This window comes from Pygoscelis adeliae, unplaced genomic scaffold, assembly GCF_000699105.1.
Source record: "Pygoscelis adeliae isolate BGI_AS28 unplaced genomic scaffold, ASM69910v1 Scaffold42, whole genome shotgun sequence".
Lineage (NCBI taxonomy): Eukaryota > Metazoa > Chordata > Aves > Sphenisciformes > Spheniscidae > Pygoscelis > Pygoscelis adeliae.
This window is the reverse complement of record NW_008824283.1, coordinates 2,991,394-3,011,757: the sequence shown is the minus strand read 5'-3', so window position 1 is coordinate 3,011,757 and position 20,364 is coordinate 2,991,394. Positions and strand designations below refer to the sequence as shown.

General features: G+C 38.9%; 1 protein-coding gene across 1 annotated transcript in view; it reads left to right on the top strand.

Moving 5' to 3' along the window:
* The window catches only part of ATP10B (ATPase, class V, type 10B), a 56,553-nt gene that overhangs the window by 17,145 nt on the left and 19,044 nt on the right, over positions 1-20,364 (top strand). The window contains 6 exon segments of the mRNA XM_009318506.1: positions 2,775-2,860; positions 5,597-5,703; positions 9,314-9,445; positions 11,932-12,059; positions 13,166-13,418; positions 14,338-14,573. Coding sequence (XP_009316781.1) covers positions 2,775-2,860; positions 5,597-5,703; positions 9,314-9,445; positions 11,932-12,059; positions 13,166-13,418; positions 14,338-14,573 — 942 coding nt within the window.

Here is a 20,364-nt window from a genome sequence, read left to right as displayed (position 1 = left end):
CATAGGCTGTATCATTTCCTTTTTACAAACACTTTACTGGTATATTCTCTTGACTCGTGTTTGATAAACCTGAAGCACACAGGAAAATATGACTTAGGGAGAGTTGTACTTGTTACATTTTAAAATATCTTTTCAAACATAGCAGGGCAGTTTTTCAAATAACACAGAACAAGTTTAAGGAGTTGTAGCATGTGAAAAGGAATATTTCGTTCCATTGGAATGCCTCCAGCAGACAGGAAATCCATAAACCTGGCAGGTAGTTCTAGGAACTACGTCCATTTATTTAGCCATTAGTAGCAGTGCCATTAGGAGGAACTTTTGGGGTTATTGGTGGGTGCGACAAAACTGCCAGTGAGCAACCAGACTTATTAGATAAAAGTACACCATTTCTATGGCCGGTTGTGGTCAGGTTCCCTACTCCAGTGTTACTTGCTCTTTGTTCAAATGGAAATCACTTTGTAAGTATAATTAAGGGCTTTCTCAGGTTGTGGATGCCATAGTATAAAGCATACCTTTTCCAGTGCTTTCCAGTGATGATTAGGGAGAGGTTTTCTTCCTGAGAAACACTGAAAATTTTCAATATGTAGAGAGTTAGCAAAAAACCAATAAATTGGCTACTTAAATAGAAAAAATAAAAATACTGCATTTGTGTCACGTAGTCATAGTTTACAAATTAGGTTTTGTACTTTTCCTTTTAGAGGAAAACAGAATGCTCTACTATCATACAAAATGCAAACTTTCGCCTTAGTCATTTATGATATGAGGAAGTCTTTCTTTAAATCAGAAAATCCCTGCATGTCGAATTATGCTTCAGACTGAGTATTCGTGGTTATTTTCTTTAGACTTTGAGTTGTTGTTTAGATAAACTGTATGCCCAGACATGTTTATACTTACGAAGTCTTGTTACATTGGCAGAGTGGAATGCAGTTCTGACCGTGGTGATAGCCAGTGCTCAGGAAGGTCAGAGCTCAAACAGTCAACTGTATTACCCTGTCATTTTAACATGTTAGTGTAAACAGTACGCTGGCTAAAAAAAACGAGTGCACTAAATATCATATGTACAGGTTTTAGTGTGCCAACTTCTTCCTTGTTCTTGGAGCTTTGTTTAGTCCTGTGATTTATGTGCTGCATAAAACTTACTCAGATTTAATTGTGTCTATAAAGCGTGACTCTTTAAGGAGGGAGGAAATATGTATGAACTGGGGTTAGTTCTTTGTTTTAGGATATGCTTAGGAACATTGAATTCACCTACCTGTAAAAAACTGAGAGGAAGGATTGGGCAGTTTTTTTCCTTTTATACCATTTTCTAACTTGAATTTTCAAATGTAAAATTCTTGTCATCCAAAGAAAAAAATTTTGGGAGAAGAATCCTCCTTCTCTACCTCTTTCGAAGCTAAGCTTCGTTAGTAATGAGCCCTCCAGGTGCCTTTTGCATCTTCCTGTTCTCCCGTTGTATAAATATTTCTAGCACTACCAAATATGTACTGATTTTCCTGTTGAGTTTACTGAGTTGAACAAGATTCAGCAGAGGCGAACTGTATCTCTTAAAAGAGATTCTAAAAATATTCAGCCACATGGGTCGGCAGGTATAAAAAATGCCCTTATATTCATCAAACTTTTATATTTCTTCCAACTTTTTTTTTTTAGATCAGATTCTCTACATGCATGTACTTAGACATTATATATATTTTTTTAAAAAAAGAATATAGGTATTGCTTAGAAAAAAAACAGGAGAGAAGAAATAATGGAAGAATTAAAGCACAGTGAAAAAAAAAATGAGACTTGAGGACTGGCAGTGTAAGGAATCCCTCTTGCAGTCTGGCAAAGTTTTTGTGAATTCCAATGAAGGATTCTCAGGTTTTGGAGTTTCTGAAGGAGTCTAATCTCTGGAAGTCTCTCTTGCTGTAGAAAAAGGTAGGGAGGCCCAGCAGCAGACTTGATTTCCAGCTTTCGTAATGGGAGGAGTTTGGATTAAAGTGAGTTTCCGTTCTTTTAAAGATTTTATGGCACAGCAATAATGATTCTCTTTCACATTTCTCACATCCCATTTTTGTTACATTTTCTTAATCTAAAATCAAAGTTTTGTGTATTTTTTCAGTTAAGAAAAAGACACTACTTATGGCAGTCAAGTACCTCTCATGCTGTCTGCTTTCTGGACTGCTTCATGCAGTCCAAAACCCAAACCTGTTTCCTTGAACACAGGAGAAATCAAGCAAAATTGTGTGTCTTAGTTCAGCTCCAAGCTGAACTTTGGTCTTATTTGAATGTGATACATTTATTCAAACTTGTGGGCTCTTATTTTATGATTATACCATCCTGGCCAGTAATGTAACTCTTCTATCATATTTCAAAATCCTGATAAATCCTGAAATTCTTTTCATTTGAGCTTGCTTTTGGTTGAAGGCTGGTTTTGTTTCATAAATAATTTTAACTATTTAAAATGTTAAAACATTTTAAATGTTTTACACATTCACTTTAAATGAAGACAGATGTTTTCACTAATTGGCATCTGTGATGTCTTGTCCAATACACAGCATTTTCTTCATTTAATTTAACCAGTTGTTAATCCAAGAGAGGAAAATCTCAGATCTTTACTCAGCCCCTCCGGAGCTTTGCTTCAGGCCGAATGATCTAAACTCCCTCTGCCTCTCCTGGTAGGGCAAGTGCTCCAGCCCCCAACTATCCTGGTGGCCTATATTTAGCTGCTCTTAGTGTTTAGCATTTCAAGTACTCATTGGATTTGACACTCATTCTCAGTATGTTTCCTCTTGCAGAATACTTTGTTTGAACCCGAATTTTTCCAAAACACCATCATCTGTGAAATGCCTAACAATGATCTCAATAAATTCAAAGGGTACATGTAAGTATTGGTTATCCATAAATGCATTTTGTATCTGAACTTTAATATTTCTCTTGGAGGAACTGGATGGAAGGAACATGTTTTGCAGAAATTGATGGATGTCACTATTATCTGTTCCTGGATTCAGAAGTCAATATAAGATGTAGACTGGAATCTGTGCTTTGCGGCAAGGCAGGACCAAGGCTTGACACTGAATTTGCAGTTGTTGCATACAAACAAGGCTGCAGCTCTTTTCAGAATTCACACATAAGCTTGTTTACATTTGACCTGAGGGTTAGGCTGGGCTAGATTTTAAATCTCAATCCTTCCTAATGTTTAAAGATATTCAGCTGCATGTCTAGTTTCTTCATACTTAGGGCCACAGGGAAAAGGTATCCAGGATCTAATAAACAAATGTGATTTTCTTCTTACAGCTAGAAAAAGCAAGCAAGCAAGCAAGAAAAATCCTACTGAACCAATGTGTTAGACTACTATAAAAAAGTGGTGGGTTTTTTTGTGTAAACCTGTGTACGTGAGGAAAAAGCCACATCCTCTGTTCCTTATGTTCTTTCTTCATTAAATAATTCTGGCACAGGCATAACAGGGAAATCTGTACTAGCAAATTCAGCAGATTTAAGCCCATTCCCTGGCTATAAGGCTAATTTGTATGGCATGGCTCATGTCCTAAAATTCTCTTACCTTCCAGTACAGGGCAGCTGTTTCCCAAGGCCCTCTTCAGAGCGATCGTTGGTCCATGCTGATTCCCACACCACACCAGAGAATTATCCAAAATACCTGCTGCCCCAGACCAAATGCATGCCTCACCCTACGCAAATAATTTAACTGTATGAATGTGCCAGCATTCCTATCCATGCCCTAGCTTTGTTAAGTTTACTAGTAGCTAAACTAGGAGTTAATGTCTCTGCAAGAATGCAGCAAGTGTTGCACCTGGAGTAGCTGCAAATGACCAGATCCTCTGACACAAGTAAACCAGAGGGTTCTCGCCCATTAGCACTGACCTTGCTTAATCTGGTCTTGAGAATTTATGCCCTGTAAGAATGATGCCTCTAACAGCAATGCCATTTCCCCTCTACTGTGATATCTTAAAAGGGAAAAAGAGGTCAAGTTTGTACTGATCGCTGGCTGTGGTTGCTGGCTTTGAGCACCACTGGGTATAATCTAAATTGAAGCAATCTTTCCAATTAGCCTGCTGTAATGTGGCAAAAGAGCACTGAGATTATAGAAATGTAGGTGATGTGTCACAAGAAAACACACTCAAATACATGCCCTTAGGACTGACAACTAGCTTCAAAATCTTCAAATCTCTATCGAAATTCTGTAACAGAAATCTCTTTTGGAATTGCCTATTATCTCACCTGCTTGGTGGAATATGGAATTAGCTGCCTTTCTCTCCCCGCTTCAGGGGTAGATGAAAGAATTTGCCAGGGAAAATTATTTATTAACAGTTAGTGGAGTTTCTGTCTTTGGTCTTTGAGCTATTTTGTAAACACAAATTACTTGGGGCAGGTTAAATTTTTCTCCAAGAACCCTTAATAAATTATTGAGGCTCTATTGCCTTGCTATAAAATGGTAACAGTACTCTCTTTGCTAAAAATTATAAGAAAGAACTTAGTGATATCCATCTGACGTGCCTGACCACAGCAAATTCTGCTCAAGGGGATGCAAGAAGGCTTCTATTAAATGAGTTCACCAAGGCTGAATCTAGATTCCCAGAAAAACAAGTTTCCGACATTATTTTTTTACAATTCTACCAGCTGTAGGTTGTTGGTACCTAAACCTTTTCACTTGTCTAGTTTGATGTCATGTAATCATGTGCAGCTGCACAAAGACATAGGACTGTACTTAGCCCTGAGATAGCACCTAACCTTGCCCTCCATTTAAGTGATGCTACAGTTTACCAGTAAATGCAATGCCAAATATCAAATAGAAAGTAGCAAAATATACATACTCTAGAAAAAATTCTTCTCTTATGCTGATATTTGCATAACAAAACCAGATGGAGTGACTGAAGTAAAAAATCTCAGCTTTGGTAAAGATCTCAGGAGGAGCCTACTAGAGTATATAATAAAAGCTGTGAGCAAAAGTAGTTTTATGCTTTCATTTTCAGAGGCAGGTAACAAATTGCCTGCCTGATGGAGCACTGACCTTATGATTTCCATTACGTTTTCATCAGTCTGTTCTGCTAGCAGAAGGATCTGGTGTGTGACAGGACATCTTCAGCTGGGATGAAGTCTTCCATCCAGTGTGAGAGTGAGGAAGAGAGCCTCAGCCTAGAGACTGTTCAAGCGAGCTGAGGTTCGCAAAGATGAGAAGCCCTTTGGTGGCTGACAGAGAAACAGAGGCTCTTGCAGGGTGCAGATGTATTCAGCTGAACCCCTAGCAGCAGGCAAACCCTGCTCAGCTTTCTCAAAGAATTTCATCTGAATGAAGTCGCATAATATATCTTGGCTTCATTTATGAGGTACTGAATCTGCCAGATAAGGTACCGAGTAAAAGCCTAGCTTGCTTCATATTGACATCATGATACACACACCATGTAAACAGTCTTTAAAAGATATTTGGACTTCTCTGTAACTTCTTACTGGAGTCTTTATTGAAGCTGAGTGAAATACAAGCAAAATAGGGCCTTCATGGTTCCTTGATTTCAACTTGAAACAGACATGCACACAAAAACTTTGTTTAATACTATATTGGAACAGAAAAAGACATTGCTTTATTTTATTTTCTTTCTTCTAGGGAGCAACCAAATCATGAACGGATTGGTTTTAACATTGAAAGCCTCTTGCTTCGTGGATGTACAATCAGAAATACTGAGGCTGCAATAGGAATTGTTATATATGCGGGTAAGATGTACTTTCTATCTAGGTAAACATAGAATTTCCCTGTAAATATCTTCAAGTAAATATGTGTAGTCTAATATTGCACCACAATTTGACATTTTGTTTTAAGAACTGGTAGTGCATGGGAAAATTACATAATTTTTTGAAGTAAAAATCATCCATCTCCAAAGCCAGCAAGTCCTGCACTGGGTCTCTGGCAAGTGACAGTATCCTTGTGTATGCCAAATATCTTATTTTTGCAACATCTTGCAAAAATACCCAGACAAGTAAAAAATTTCTAAGGTGAGTTTAACTCTCAACTCTGCAGCTCTGATTATAATACTAATTCCATCTGGCACAAAATCTACATGGCTGCCCTAAGGGGGGGTGTCTCACTGGCTCCTCAGGGTAGAAACTGATGCAGCTGAAGATCTACCCAGCAAAAAAAAAAAAAATCATCACAAAGCCAAGCTGTGCCAGTGCCAGCACACAGGAGGCAGTGAGAACAGCAGCTGGAGGTGACAGAAGAGGTAGCAGCAGCACAGGTTTGTGCTGACATAGACATAGCGTGTCCATGCAACCGTGAATTTCATGCAGTAGAGACATGGACCAAGCAAGACAGTGTCAGTGCCACGGTCAAATGCAGCCGTGCCGCGGTTTTTTTTTTTCAACTCATCTTTTTTTCAGCATCTTTTACCTTTGGAGTGTTACCACTGCTTTTACTCAGTGAGCATGATTTATCATTGGCTTTGGCATCTGTGCCCTCTTCTGCTCCAGATAAAGTGTATCAGCTACCTTCTTTATTTGTAGATTAAATAAAAGTCAATTTAAACACAACAATTAATCCCATTATTGGTTATTTTTATCTTTCCAGTAGAGTCATGTCACCTGTTTTATGTCTAATCAGCAGCAAGGGGTTCAAGGCTGAGCCACCTAAGAGAAAATAGAAGCCACCATCTTTGCAAGAGTCATTTATCTTAGAATAATCTCCACAATCCAGATTATTTTACCTGACAAATGACCGTTTTATTTCACTACTGCAGAAGTGGACTCTAAATTACTATAGCTCCCATATGTTTCCAAAGTAGCCTTCACTTTGTGGGTCTTTCATTGCCTGTCTCTCTGAACACCACGTGTAAGGATGGTGCCCACCAGACAGAGGAGGAGAGCCAGAGCCAAACTCGTCACTCTTTTTTTTGGAAGTAACTACCGAATAAAAATCTCTGTAGGGATCATTCCCTATAAAATTGGAGGAACTTGTCTTCCCTTCTCCTGTTAGGATTCCTATTTTTCTTCTCTTTAGTCAAGATTTCCCAGTATGTTCCTTTGACCACCAGCGCAGATCCTAATGTGGATCTCTGTTAATGTTGTTTAAGCTGCTAGTAGCAAAGTTGGAGTTTTAAAGTCATTTTCAAGATATGGTGTCTTTGAACTGAGTAAGTCTTCAATTCAATTTCCAACTGACATCTTATTGTTAATGTCAGTATAAAAGTTTATTCTTTTTCTTCTAAAATTAGACTCACTTGAGCCAGTACCAGCTTAATTTCTAGGGTTCTTTGACATTGATTATACTCTGGCTTTTAATCATGGTCTGTGACCTTTTCTGAACAAGAAAGATCAGTCAGATAATAAGAATGTCACATTCTCCATTTTTATAACTCTGTTACTCCTCAGACTTACTTTCTAAAGGAAGCCTTTGTGAAGAGTACCGCCAAGACTTAATGTTTAGCCTGTGCAGTTCTCATCTGACCCAAATATGGTTATACTTTTCATGGCTACCCAAATGGTTCTGCACAAAGCCACAGCACTAATACACAAAAACCTCATTACAGAGCAACAGCCAATGTAGTTTTCTCATTTTGATAGGGACAGCAGCAAGAATTATATGCTTTTCAAATACTAAAGTACCAGAATGAAGTTTTAGATAAGCCCATCAGCATCCACAAATAGAGAGACAAGGTACTAGTGGGGTGGTAGGTGAGGTGCTGTGTTGCACAGCGTGTGAAACTGTGAGGATTAGAGGAGCACAAAGTAGTTCATTCCTCTTATTTCTAAGGTGATATCTATATTACAGTTGTATCCTTTTCCTGTTGGTCAGCTGAAGTGGAAGGGAATGATAGAGCTGATATTTGGAAGGAATCTCTTCACATGTTCTTCCTGAAATAAATCCGTCAACATTTCCTTGAGGATTTTGTGGGAGGGATTAGAGGGTTTTGACTTGTTTTGTTTTCAACACAAAACATTCCAGTAAGCCTGACATAAAAGAAAAGTGAGGAACAAGATTCACACAGCTGCTGGAGGAACAGAAGTGCAGGCAGCAGTGCCCTCCTCTTCTGTGTAGCTCAGTGGTTAGAGCATTTGTTCATGGAAGGGAAGACTTGGGTTTTATTCTCGGTTCTGCCTGTATGGGAATGAACATACATCTACTGCTTCACAAGTTGTACCCTGAATACCTGACTGTGTGGAACAAGTGGGTATGTACGCAGACATGAATTGGAAAGGAAGGAGCATTGGTAGTATAAGCTGGTCCCACCGACATAGCTCCAGGTTGTGTAAATAATTACATATTCACTGCAACAGGAAGCCAAGAGTCCCAGCTCTTGGGTGAATGTCCTGAACATAAGGCTGGAGAGTAATTTTCTCTCTTGCTCTCTGCCTCAATTAATAACCTTTGATGTAAACCTGGAACGAATCCAGCAGGCGTGATTGAATTGCACCTAACTTCCAGATTTTGGTTCAAACCACTTCCCTAGCGAAAGCCAAAAGGTAGCTTGGAAAACAGTCCCTCTCATACACATCATGCACGTACAAATGAAAACTAAATACAAGTCTGCAGGGTCTGTATTTTCAGGGAAAAGGACTGTAGAAGTAAACATAAAAGATACCATTTAATATAGCAACAGATGGTATCCAGATATCCCAATTGTGGAGCCACAGTTTAGATAATATTAATAGAATAGAAAAAGCAATTTCTGCTTCTTGGCTTCTTACAGCACTCCTCTTTTTCCATTGCAAATATACCAACCCAATTCTAATTCAGTAAGTTTTAAGGATTGGGGGGGGGGTATTTCTTATCCTACTGTTTTGTTAGCACTTTACAACCACATAGCAAAAAACTAAATAACATTAGTGTCTTTCACTGCTGCATCTGACACATTGGATTTTATTTAAGTGAATACATGAAATGTGTCTAGTGGCTTTTAAATAGCTGCTGAAAAATATTCAAATGTAGGTTTTAGGAATCTGTATAGCACCTAATCAAGCTGTTCGTAAAATCCAAAATATAATATTATTATTCTTTTTCCTTTTATTATCAAGGAGATTTGGCTTTTGAATATTTATATAAACCTTGTGATCCTACTGAATCTGCTGTCTTCGGGAAAGTAAAATGTATATGACAGCTGAAATCTGTAATGTAATGGAGGTCTTTTGTAAACCTCTAGATTTAGACTCTGATATATTCTGCTATTCAGTCAAATGAGAAGACGGGCAATAAAATTACTGAATGAAACTAGAGTCAAATTAACATTAGCCATGAGCATCCTGCTCTCATTTTTTGAGAGAAATATTTCAAAAATAACCCAAACCTACAAAATATTACATAAACATGATGATATCCATTTGTGTTTTGAAGGTCATGAAACTAAGGCCATGCTAAATAACAATGGTCCTCGTTACAAGCGCAGCAAGATAGAGCGACGGATGAATACGGATATTTTCTTATGTGTGGGACTCCTGTTCGTGATGTGTCTTGTTGGAGCTGTAGGTATGAAGTACTGACAAAAATCTTCTGTTTCATTGCTTTTTTTCTAAATGGTGGTTAAAATTGATCTTATAGACATGAGTGAGATCAAATCTAGAGCTGAGTGCTCTTGGGGTCTTTAGGCTCTATGGTCTTTCCAATAGACAAGTTAAAATGGCAAATCTGAGCAATTCAGATGGAAGAAAACTCAGCCACAGCTATAAATATTTCAGATAGACCCACCTCCGCTGTGGTAAAATATGTGTAAAGTAAGCAAGTGAAAGCCATTGGGTTAATGCATTATAGGAATCAGTACTCGCCAGTTGAGATGTGCTTCCTGAGTAGATGTTTGTTCCTTGTGTATAACAACAAAAGTAAAATTATGTAGTTTTACCTCCATTTCAGCAACATCTTCCTCTATTCAGGGGTGATGTCAGCCAGAGCTACCCAATTTATAACCCATGAGCTGCACATGACTAATTCATCCAGTTTGCAGCCTCCACAGCTACCTTCCTTCTCAAAAGCCCCTTTGCAGCAGGTTGTGAGGTATATTAATTGTTTAGGCAGGAATAGCCTGCATTTTTCTGGAGGTCTTGCAGTGCCTCCCTTCATGTGAGCACACTTGAATGTGGTAACTGGGGTTAGCTAACTAGAGGTTACTAGATTGCTAATCTCAAAAACATCACCTCCACTCAGCTCTGATTGCGATCTGTCCCAGGCAGGTCAGGATTAATACGATCTCCTAACCACGAGGAAAGGGCCAAATTTTAAGCCTGCTGACTTTTGAATGGGTCACTGCTTTAAAGAGATAACAGAGGCTCCCACGAGTGCTTTGTGTTCAAAGCCCCTTTTCTGTTTAGTCGATTCCATCTCGGTGATAACTTGCTTAGTGCTACTGCTCTGAGTTAGTTCTGTAGCGACAAAGTCAAATCATGTGGCCCTGTCAAGTTTTCCTGAACCTGCCCTGGAGGCGTGTGATGTGACACGCCAGCCAGTCATCAGTGTAATACCATTAGAATTAAGGGCCATCCAAAAAGATGAACAATTGAACTGACTTAATCGCTTTTTTAATTTTACTGCTTCATGTTGCAGTGGGCTTTTTTGGCACAGAAATGGGATTTCAGTTTGACAGCTGAGCTCTGTGTGAGGGAGAGAGAGACTTTATTTTCATTGTTCCCCGGCTGCTGTCATGTAGATTTAGAGACTTGTCTTTGTCTGGTGTGTGGGGGCCCTTGAGTAATAAAGTCCTTTAATTTAATGTTTAAAGTGGTCTCAGATGAAAAAAACAGCATTTGAAAACCAATTTATGTGCTCAGGTTAAAAAATAAATAAATAAAATGTTCATAGTCTAAGTGAAACATGTAAAACAGTAACAAGTCCATTAGCTTTCATCCATTCAAAATGTTCTGTAGTTTATTATGAGTTGTTGCTTTGCAACCTTGTCTGAATGTAGGGTTCTAGGAAGTAGTATCACTGGTGGATCAGTTATCAGTATTTTTCTTGTACACAGTGAAAAATTGGGATGAGAAGTGGCTTGTAGAGCATAGTTGTCCTTGCTCAGATGTGATTGTGGTCTCTAACAGCCAGAAAGTATTGCTGAAATAATCTGAATTCCTTCAGCAACATTTTAGTAGACAGATGCTGCAAAACAACTGCTTGCTTAGTTGGTCCTAATAGAAGTTTTATCAGAGCTGGATATGAGAAGTGGGCTAATAGAGGTTCTTGGCAGGTAAAAGGCATCTGGAGCAATGGTGCAATGAGGGAAACTGAGTTGTTTGTCCTAGCTCTGTGTGAAGTTTCTGATGCTGTAAATTTAGTAACATCCTTGAGCAAAGTTTATTTCAGTAAGGGCAGTATGAAAGGTGATAAAGTAATCGTGATGGGATGCTGGTAAGTCCTGAACTGGAGGTTTTGTTATAGTAGTGCAATGATATCTACTGATAAATTTAAGAATCAGGAAGAAGCAGTTTTGGGGTATGACTTAATTGAAGGGAACATAAAAATGAGCTGCCCGGACTGAATTATAGGGGGTTTGTCAACTCTAACAAAGACAGATGGAAATCAAGAATGGTCCGGAAGGATAAGAAAGATTTCAGTTTGTCTATATAAATGTTATAAGGTTTGTTTCTGTTAGAAAGAGGAATGGGAGTCTTCAGCACTGAGGATTTTTGAAGATAGGTGGTAGAGATGGAGTCCTCCAGCAGCAAGATGTAGAGTGAGGAGAGCTCTGAGCAGAGCTAAGAGCCCTGGGGGACACCCGCTGAAGGAGAGGTGAATAAAAATATCCATGACCACTCATTTCTTACTAGCATATCAATTACATGCATGTGCTACAGAGCTCTGCATATACTTTGCATTCTCCAATAGATTTAAAGTATTGCTTGGGGACTGTTGCTTTGGAAATGTTCTTTCTTTTAAATTATCATAGCAGTCCATATCTGCAAATTTCAGAAGCTTTCTCAATCACCTTCCTGCTCAGTGTATTTCAGTATTGTATATCACTCCTACAGGGCATGGCATTTGGACTGGAAACTTCTCAGAGCATCCACCTTATGATGTCCCAGATGAGAACGGCAATTTTCTGTCTCCAGTTCTTGCCGGTTTCTACATGTTCTTGACAATGATAATCCTGTTGCAGGTAAAAGACAAAAACCTCTCTATTACCCCCAAGGAAGAAGCTATTCAAAACTGCGTATAATCACTAATGAACAATTAATATCAACTAATAGCTGTGCAGTACCTTCTTAATCCTATTTGAAAATTTTGCTAGGAGTGTTTCAAACCATCCAAGTGTGAAATAATGTATCTTCTTTTTTGGTTCTTATTTTCTAATTGCAGATTTTTCTTTCTTGCTGTTGAAACCCCACAAGGATATAGATAGGAAGGACGTATTATGTCTTTAAATAACTCCAGAATCTCTAGCGTATGCAATAAAGAGGTTGTTTACATCCAAATGTCAGCTTTTTTTTTTTTTTCTCCCTGCCTATGTCCAGAATTCCAAAATAAGAATGCCACTTAATATCTCAGGAAAACAGTGAAACAAAAATTGTCTTTTTTGCCAGCGGGGAATAATAACTAGGTATGGTTCAGCTGGTTTAGGAAGGAAGCTGAATGAGAAGTAGGATGGTCGTGTATCTGAGCCTGATTAAGACTAATTGGGAGAGAACATTTTATGGGATGGAGGAAAAAATCACATTTACTTTTCAGATTTCTTGATGTAACTGCTGAGATTTAAGTGCACAGAATTTCTTTAATATGAATGAAATGTGAAGATAACTTTCAGAGCTGCTCAGAGATTCCTTAGGGGGATTATTCTTCATTACTGAAACAGAATATTTGTGCATCTTAAGAATTCATTATTATTTCAGGGCAGGGAAGCTAGTGGGTGGGAAGTGTTGCGTGCAAAGTAATTGCTTGTGAAACTTTTTTACATTAAGAGTTAGTCTGTGCTAGTGCATCCTTTCAGAGTTTCAGGAGGGTAAGAGCAAGCATGCTCCTCAGTCCAGAAAATGTGTTTTGTAAGAGCATCCCCTGAAAGACCCAGGAATCTTGTCTTAAATTTGCCACTTATTGTCCCTGTTTATCCAGTGTTGTTGTGTCCAGGACTTTTTTTTCCCCTGAACTATTATTGTTCAATCCTACAGTATGTCTCTAGGAAGAACTGTTTCTCTGTGCCAGGACATTGCTGACAGAAAGCAACAAGACTTGTCTCACCCCTTACTGAGAACTTCATCTCTTTTTCAGGTTTTAATCCCCATTTCTCTTTATGTGTCCATTGAGTTAGTCAAGTTGGGCCAAGTCTTCTTAATTCACAATGACATTGACCTGTATGATGAAGAAGCAGATTTGCCCATACAGTGCCGTGCCCTAAATATTACTGAAGATCTTGGACAAATCCAGTATATCTTCTCGGACAAAACAGGGACACTAACAGAAAACAAAATGGTATTCCGACGCTGTACTGTTGATGGAATTGAGTTTTCACATCAGGAAAATGGTGAGAGACACTTTTTTATACTTGCTTTTCTCTCTGAGAAACTAAATCTTTATTAATTTAAATATTAATATTTAAACCTACTGAGCCCTCTGACTGAGTGTAAAGCTTTGTGGATTTGTCTCCATTTTGTGAGGGACTCCTGTTACGGAGATTCACGAAAGTGAAGGTGTTTTAAATGATTCGGAAGTCAGATGGGAAAGGTTTTCTGGTTCCTTCTGCAGGCATCTCAGGCTTTGCCCTGCATGCAATACCCACTCAAGAGTGCAAAGAAAACGTTTTCCTTTTCATTTCTAAATGAATGCCAGCCAACTTTTTATAAGCTCACAAACAGAGATTAGTTAGTAATTAAATTCAGTGGGTCCAAAAGTAATTACCATAGTCTTCTGTGTGATATGAAAGGTGCAGCTACACATTTTCTTGAGTCGACCCTAGCTGCAGTCCGTATCTGAAGTCTCGTGGCATTCAGTGCTCTGAATCTGGGGGTTTGACTCAGGCCCATTCTTGGTCACTACTTTCTCTCTCTACATAGTGCAAAGGATTGTAGTAAGCTGGCAAGCAGCTGCCAAAAAGATGTTTGTGCTCTGTAACTGAAAACATTAGCAAATGTGTGAATTACCGTATTTCACTCTCCTGTTCCAGTCAACTACGAAGTGCAGCTAGAGAGACCAAGCATTAGCAGAAGTCCATGAAAGTGACTGATCGCTTTGAAAACGCATTTTTGTTTTCTTGCAATAATAAACATTGGAGAGTGGGATTTGCCAGAAACTGAAGCAGATAGTGAAGTTTTTCTGGTGCTGGCTTTTAAGATGTTTTGGCTTTGGTTTAGTTTGTTTCAGTTTTTTTAACCAACCAAGGAAATTCCTCCTGAGCAATGCAAAAAACAGAATAAGAGGTAAGGTTTCATTTTCTCTTTTTACAGCTAAGCGCCTGGAAACCCACAAAGAATTGGATTTAGATGATGAGGAATTTGCAAAACTTCAACACTTCACTCTTCCTCCCATGAATATTGAGAGACCAGCCACTTATAAGCAGAGGACCATGAGACCTTTGAGGAGGTGCCAGAGTGCTCGAGCTCATTTTCAGGGGCATACAAGGAACAGGTCACTCGGTCGTTGTGACAGCAACCAGTCTCAAGTGGCATTCAGCAGTACCATTGTGAGTAGAGCAGACTGAGCTAACACATTTTGAAGAGTTCTCCTTTCTGTTGCATTTTGTGATGGGAAGTCAACAGGTGGACAGGAGAAATCCAAGCGCTGGTGGAGCTAAGAGAGGGAAGGGGGAGACAAAGCAGGGTCCATGCTTAGAGTGTGCAGGCTGCAGTCAGGGGGGAGCTAGGTGCGGGTTTAGGAATCTGGGTCCTTGTATCAAAGACAGCAGCAGAAGAGTGGGGGCACACAGGTGAGGTTTTGTGATGGTTGCTTGATAGGAGGAGGAGGCATGAATTTGGGGTCCAAGGATTGATGCTGTGGTTCATAACAGCAAGAGGTACTTTGCACAAAGGGGAATGAGCTTTTTGTACTGTTCCGGTACACTAAAATGCCAGGGAAAGTGAGGTGGGGATTCTGGGCTGGGATTGTGCAAGAGGAGCTAGGAACGTGAGTCTGGGGCCTGGCTTTGCAGAAACAGGAGGTACAGGTCCTCCTAGGAGATGACAGTTGGGAAGAGGGTATGGGTTTGAAGTCTGAGTTTGAACATAGCTCAGAAAGCCACAAACTACTTCTGCTACTAGCACTGCAACATACCATCTCTGTTAAAGTTCAGCCACCCCTGCGCTGTGCACGCAAAATGGCCAAGCGGCAATCTCCAGAGCAGTTCTGGGAGTTTGTTAGTGTGTCAAAAGATAAATGTTGCATTTTTCAAGGCAAAAAAAAAAAGCAGCACTTCTCACAAAGATAATATAAATTAAGCCAAAAGGGCTTCTCAGAATAAGGTCTTAAACCCTGCAAGATGTTGAATCCTGCAAGATGCTGAAGAGCCTTGTCCCCCTTCAGTAGCTAGGTGGCCTCTGCCTCACCTCAAGTACTGACTTGGAAGTACGTGTCTTCCTTGCAATTCTAGGAAAATCTTAGACTCAGCTGAATTTTAGATCTGAAACTTCCCAAAATCTAACACAACCTAATTAAAGTCAGACTATTGTTTTCTTCTTGAAAGTTTTTTAACAGACATTTCAGAAAAGGCTTTTATGGACTCTAGGAGAAGGTTGAACACTTTCAAAATTAGAATTCCAATTAAAATTAAATGCCTGGAAAACCCTTCCAGATCTTGGGTTTTTTTTAAAAATTCTAATAAATACAGAATTCTCAGAACTTTATTTTCTGCAATTGTTCTTCTTGGCAAAGTAGTTTAAGTGCATTGTAAGATCCTACTTGCCTCATTCAGTTCCTTTGTCATGTAGCATATAGCAATCAGTACTCCTCCCGCTCTTGGAATATGGGGGGGTTGTCAGTTTTTATCCTAGCATTTTCCAGCCCAGTCCTCATGGGACATTAAGAACCTCTCTGTGGGTTCTTGAGAACCCATGGGTCATGACTTTTGAGAACCTCTTATGGGTCATGACTTTTGAATTGTGATAAAGGAATTTCTTGCCAGTATATTTCCCCAATTACGTTTTTTACTGCCAGGCCTCTTCGCTTTCTTCAATAAATAAACTGCCACGTTATTTTCTTTTCCACTGTAAAAGCAGTATCTGAGGAACTAGTATCAAACATCTCCTTTGTAGAGAAAGATTAAGCTGCTGTCATGGAAATAACCAGCCTTAGCTGCTAATAGGTGTCACTCTTTCTGGATAAATCGTTTAACCTCTATGATAAATATGAAGATGTAGTAAAAATGGAGACACTTCGGTATTGCCCAGAAGCTGTCCTGTATGTTGATATCCTTCAAATGATGCACAGCAGTATCTTTCTTTATGAGCCAAGCCAATTCCCTATTAATAAAATGGGGATAGTAAAATTTTCTGTGTCTCTCTGGCTCCTGCCCTTTGGAGCTTATATCACCTTGTCTGATGTATTTGTACTTTGCTACAAATCTGGAGCATCTTGAGTACTCCAGTTATACAGATAGTATCGTGGGCCTGAGTGTATCTCAGTAGTCAAAGTTTCTTAAGAAAAATCCATCTTTGAACAATGTATGATTGAAGACATAAAGATTGCTATTTGACTTGATTAATTGAAGGCTTGCAGAGCCCTTCTGGATAAATGGCTCTGTTTAAATAAAAGTATTGAAGTATTCAGTGGCAGTCAATGATTGTCAAAAAAAAAAAAACTGCTTTACATAATAAACAACATAAAGTCCAAAGGCCAGTTGTTGGCATTGTAGAATTTGTTGTTGTTGGCTTTTTTCTTAATAAATATCAGGTTTCCAAGGGCTGATGTGCCAGCCGCATGAAACTATTCATGAAAACCGGTAGCCTCAGGTAATAGTAAAATTGAAGAACTTTGCACCACTGATAAGACACAGTGCGCTTTGGGTAAGGGTTAACACAGCATCTGCTATGAGCACCTGCATGTCAGAACTCTTGCCAAGAAAAGCATTTTAAAGCAAGAGGGCCGTTAACGTAATAGTATCCTACAAAATGTAAAGAGTTTAATTGGAAAGTAACTGTGCCAAACAAAAGATAATAATTTACAAATGTCAAATTTATATGTGAACAGTTTTTAAAGGAATGTTATCTATGCAGTGATCACAAAATTTACTTACTCTCAATCAGCCTTACATGAATCAGTGATAAGCAGGTTGCATATGGTATTTTAAGTGCATTTGTAGAGTGGTAATTGATTGTGCCTGCAAATCAGCATGTTTGAACTTTGTCTCAGTATTCTGAGCAGTTCTGCAATTAGGAAGCTCTGCAGCTACAGAATGTACTTCAGCCCGACTGTTAGTGAGAGTGTTCTCTGCTTGACAAGTTTTGATGTTTTGCTGAAATCCGAGAAGCTCTTATCAATTAACATGTTCATCTCAGTGCATCTCTGAGATAGAGATGAGGATGATGGGTTTTTCATGGCATTTGATAAAGTTAATTAAACTGGAGCCTGCAGATCCTAGAAGAATAACTAAATAGCATTGCTTGTCTTTTCTGGAATAAAAGTAAGGTAGGTGTGATGCAAAGCATAACTCCTAGGGCTTACCCTCTGGTTTTGCCCCTTCCAATATTTTTGTCCACAGTCTTCATGATCCATGGCAGTTTGTGGAACCTCCTCACATACAATTTATGCAGTTCATCAGATATGATGAATCCTATGTCCAGTTACAGCTTCCAAAAATTCAGTGGCAAAGTCTATTCCGTGGGAAGGAGTTTGACCAGGTCTTGGACAATGGCAAGACAAAAGCAAATTCCTAGCTTATTGTCAGCAATCATATTTCTTGCTACTCTTACTAAACATAAATACAAAGAGATAGAGACCTACCTGTTAACAGTTACACTTGGAAATTACAGACTGAGCTGAACAGATCTGTTTGAACACAAATTTAAGCTATTCCAAAAACTTATAGATGAGATTTGCTGCCAAGTCTATAGTGTTTATATTGATACCATAAAAATGTGCAATGCCTGTGTATGTCTTAGGTTTTATGTGGAATGGAAAAGAAAGAAGGACAATGTAGTCTTTACTTCAGAATCTCCCAGGATAAATATAGTGACTGATTTATTCATTTCATAAACATTTACGAAAAATCTGGAGGGAGACAGACATCACAGAATCACAGAATGGCTGAGGTGGGAAGGGACTTCCAGAGGCCATCTGGTCCACCCCCCTGCTCACCTACAGCCAGTCAGCCAGGACCATGTCCAGACGGCTTTTTAATGTCTCCAAGGATGGTGGCTCCACAACCTCTCTGGGCAACCTGTGCCAGTGCTCTGTCACCCTCACAGTAAAAAAGTGTTTCCTGATGTGCATGGACATGTCCATATCTAAAGTATCTAATGCAATTGGAAAAAGAACAGACTTACCTGTTCTTTCACACCTCCTGTGAAAACAAAAACTGATTTTCATCCTGCCTGTCTAGCCCTCTGGAGAGACAGCCTTCAGCCCAACTAGAGGACACCATCTCATTTTAGAACCTAGAAGGTGGCATTGGCCAACTTACTGGTTTCTTTGGGTACCTCAAAAGGAGACAATGCCAGTATACTTTATTCATTTGGTTCCTTGTGGCTGCTGCAACTTCTTAGAGGGAAAAATAAAATAATATATTGTAAAACCACAGAGCTATGGTTGACAGAAGGACTTAAGGGAACTTTAAAAGAGTAGGAAAAATATAAAGTGATAAGCAAATTTGGAACAAGATAGAGCATTAACATTTCTTCTCTCTACCTTTAGGTGTTTTTAGGAATTAAGATTGTGACAGCACATTTCCTTCTAGATTTCATAATTCCAATAAATAGTGCCTTGCTATTAGATGCATTTCATGAAGATTTCAGTTGTCCTATTGTCATCAGGTTTTAGTGCCATCAAGTAGAAGAAATGCTATCAAATTAATGAGGAAATCTTAAAAACTGAATGGCACTAGCCATTTTATAACATCAGCATTTTCACTAACAAAATTGCTAACATTGAAAAGGTGGTACCTTTAACTGATCATTATCATTACTGCTGTTTTATTTCATTTCCTTCTTTTGGTTTTTTGGTTTTATATATGTTCAGGCTGGTCAATGAACAGACTTGTTTGTTTGAATTTTTATCTCCTGAAGTTCCATAAGGCTGGAAATGCAGGTCAGCCCTGTTTTCACTGAATATGAAAAAGCAAATGAGAAAAACTTTTCTGATAAATATTGGTTTTTGTATTATTTTGTTTTTAAAACCTGTCTCTGAGGCCATAATTGACCTGACAACTTTCTATTCTTCCAGAGGAAAATTTTGAGTTCAGAAAGTTTCTGCTGAAGTGGAATACCTACTAGTGCATTGTCATTTTTGGTGTGAACTAGAGGCAGATATTGAGGATATAGATGCAAAAGAAATTGGATAGGATGATGATGGATAGGAGAGGCTGAGATCCATGTGTAATAATTTGTGGTTTGTGAGGTTCGTTCTAATTGCAATGCATGAGGAAATGATATGAATAGCTGGGGAAACAGTCAATGAGTTTCTAATCATTCATGTTTTGAACTTAATATAATATCCAACATAATTGTTTCAAGAGTTGTGTCTGCACCTGTGTTCTTTATTGGAATTGTCCAGTTAAGCTATTTGGGATTGCTATACGTAGCAAGCACAGTATAGGCCACAGGCACACAGTTACCCACAGTGACTGTCTGCTGCAGTACAATATTGTGAAAGGGTTTCTAAAGAAGGACAGCTTTAACTTTTCAGCCTCTGATCCCTTTTAAGAGACCTGAGAAGATAACTAAAAAATCAGGCTTGTCCTCAGTATGTATCAGTTTGCTAGAGAAAGGACTGCATCTATACTTAAAACATTTCCCCATATGTGAAACAAAAAAGCATGAAAACACCGATCCAGAGGAACCAGAGCCTCCCACAGCAGAGAAAGTGCAAAACTTTGTTCCATCGTTGGATTTCAGTTGAGCTCTGTGCTGCAAAATGAGCAGTAGATTTATTTGCAATTATTAGGATGATTTAAGAACGCTATTCACTTTAGCAAGCAGGAGTTACAATGCAACATATTCAGCTCAGCACAACACAGACATGAAGGTGGTTGGTTGACTTCTGCTGCATATTTAGCGAACTTAGGAAAACTGTGCCAGATTGAAGGAGGAGAGGGTAATAGCTGAGATGAACTAGAAAGCAGCTAAATCACTTTGGCAGTTTCTTAAAGAAGGCATCCAAAAGTGCTGGCTCACAAGAAGGTGTCTTTTAAATTTGGAAGCTCTTGTTAAATATGGCCCTGAATTAAATCCAAACTAGACTCTGCTAATGTGAAATTTCCATTAAAAATAACACTGCCAGAGCCCTGCATCAGATTAAATTGTAGGTAAGTGACATTATTAAGTAGT